A 1,976-nucleotide genomic window follows, 5' to 3' on the forward strand; every position below is an offset into this window, starting at 1 on the left:
TAAAGAAAAGCGGATGGTGGAAAATCTGTACGATGCTGATTATCGAGGTGAAGCTGTTGTACTAATGGATACGTCCAAGAGTACCAGCTTTGAAAATAAAAGTATTAAAAACGGTCTCTTTTTGTTCGACAAAATTCGTAAACTTAATGTAGCTGGAATGAAAAACATTTTAGCAATCGGTAGGTCGCTTTATAAAGTGTTTTTTGATACAATTAGTCATGCAAATAATAGTTTATATAACGAGAAACTGAGCCAGATGGGAATTCGGGTTTTTATTCCGCGAAGCTTTATGGAGACGTATGGAGTGATACGTCAAATACCGGTAGACTTTTTAGAGGATGAATTAATGCTTAACATGCAGTCGGGGGTTGAAGTTAAGTCTGTGTCCAGGATCACTAGACGTGATCCTGTCAACAACGGCAATTTTGTACCTACAATGTCCATAAAAATTGGTTTCAAGGGGAATGTAATTCCTGAAGAGGTGAAGATCTTTTGTGTTAACTTCAAGGTGAATTTTTTTTTTCCGAGAGCGAAGCAATGCTTCAATTGTGGGCGACTCGGGCACACAAAACTTTCATGCAGGGCTAGTAATAGGTGCATCATATGTGGAAAAGAGGAGCGATGCGTTGGGAAATGCACAAGTAGCAATCCAAAGTGCATTTTGTGCGGTAGCGGCGAACATGTATCGGTGAATAGGTCGAAATGTCCCAGCTGGGAGAAAGAAAAGCAGGTAATCGAGATCATGACGGTAAAAAAAATGTCCAAGCGTGAGGCCTTCGACACTTATGGTGATGGAGGGAGAAGGAACAGTTTTTCTATGCTTGCAGATTATGACTCATCTTTTCCTTTGCTCAATAATGAGCAAGAAAATGTGCAAAATAATACAGTAATTGCTAACAAATTGCTCACAAAGAGGAAGTATTCTGCGATGGCTTGGAAAGGTGTGCATGCATCAAGGCAAGGCAGGGTACAGGAGAAGCAAGAAAGTGTGAACAAGGAAAGAGTAGCTAAGGATAGGATAGTGCCGGTGTACGAAAGTAAAAGATGGGAAAGAGTAGGTGAAATCGAAAGACTTTTAAGTCAATTAATTGAAAAGTTTAATATAAGTGAGGATGAACCATTAATTAAAGTTTTGAGTACAATGATGAAAACGAAGGTAGACGACAGGCTGTATGTAAATTCTTTTAATGATGACCGTCAAAATACTTCAACTTAATTGCCAAAGTTTAAATGCAAACCGTGATTATATTGATTTTTTTGTTAATCACAATAATATTGATGTAGTAGTACTTCAAGAAGTTTTTTCGCATGGAGATACAAAAGCGAGACACAAATTAATAAATTACAATTTAATTACTAAATATCGAGCGGATGGCTACGGAGGAGTTGCCATCGGTTGCAGGAAAAACATTAAGTTTAAAAAAGTGAGATATAACACTTGTCAAGATATCGTTGTAGTGAAAACGACTAATTTAAACCACAATCTTACTATTGCATCGGCCTATTTTCCACCGGGAGTAAACAGATATATTTTTGATTATGAGGTCAGTAGATTACTGACTTTTTTGGAAGGTACGGAGAATATTCTTTTTTTAGGCGATTTCAATGCTAAGTTGAGGGTGTGGGGGTGTAATAAAGACACCCCAAAAGGAAAAGTTTTGCAAAATATAACCAGCAAGAGTGGCTTAAAGTGTTTGAACGATGGTAGCCCAACTTTTTCGGTCAACAAATATGAGGGTGGAGGGCTTTCTGCTCTGGATCTTTCATTTACAAATTCCTTGCTGAGAATGTGTTGGAAATGTGATCAAGGTTATGTTGGTGGTAGCCATCATCGTCCGATTGTCATTGAACTAAGTGACTCGATGAATAAACCTTTCCCTTTCCTTCAAAAAAGGAAACTGGAGCTTGCACTATCCAAATGTAAATATGACGGTGGTTTAGATAATTTGCAGGATAAAATTCACACTGAAATTAGA

General features: G+C 37.8%; 1 protein-coding gene across 1 annotated transcript in view; it reads left to right on the forward strand.

Moving 5' to 3' along the window:
- The window catches only part of LOC108382412 (uncharacterized), a 2,426-nt gene extending 1,190 nt beyond the window's left edge, over nucleotides 1-1,236 (forward strand). The window contains exon 2 of the mRNA XM_017638785.1: nucleotides 1-1,236. Within this exon, the coding sequence (XP_017494274.1) occupies nucleotides 1-1,216 (1,216 nt within the window). The 3' untranslated portion in view covers nucleotides 1,217-1,236.
- The last annotated feature ends 740 nt before the right edge of the window (nucleotides 1,237-1,976 follow it).

Source organism: Rhagoletis zephyria, unplaced genomic scaffold (assembly GCF_001687245.7).
Source record: "Rhagoletis zephyria isolate East Lansing unplaced genomic scaffold, Rhagoletis_zephyria_1.1 Rzeph_scaffold_26827, whole genome shotgun sequence".
Taxonomy (NCBI): Eukaryota; Metazoa; Arthropoda; class Insecta; order Diptera; family Tephritidae; genus Rhagoletis; species Rhagoletis zephyria.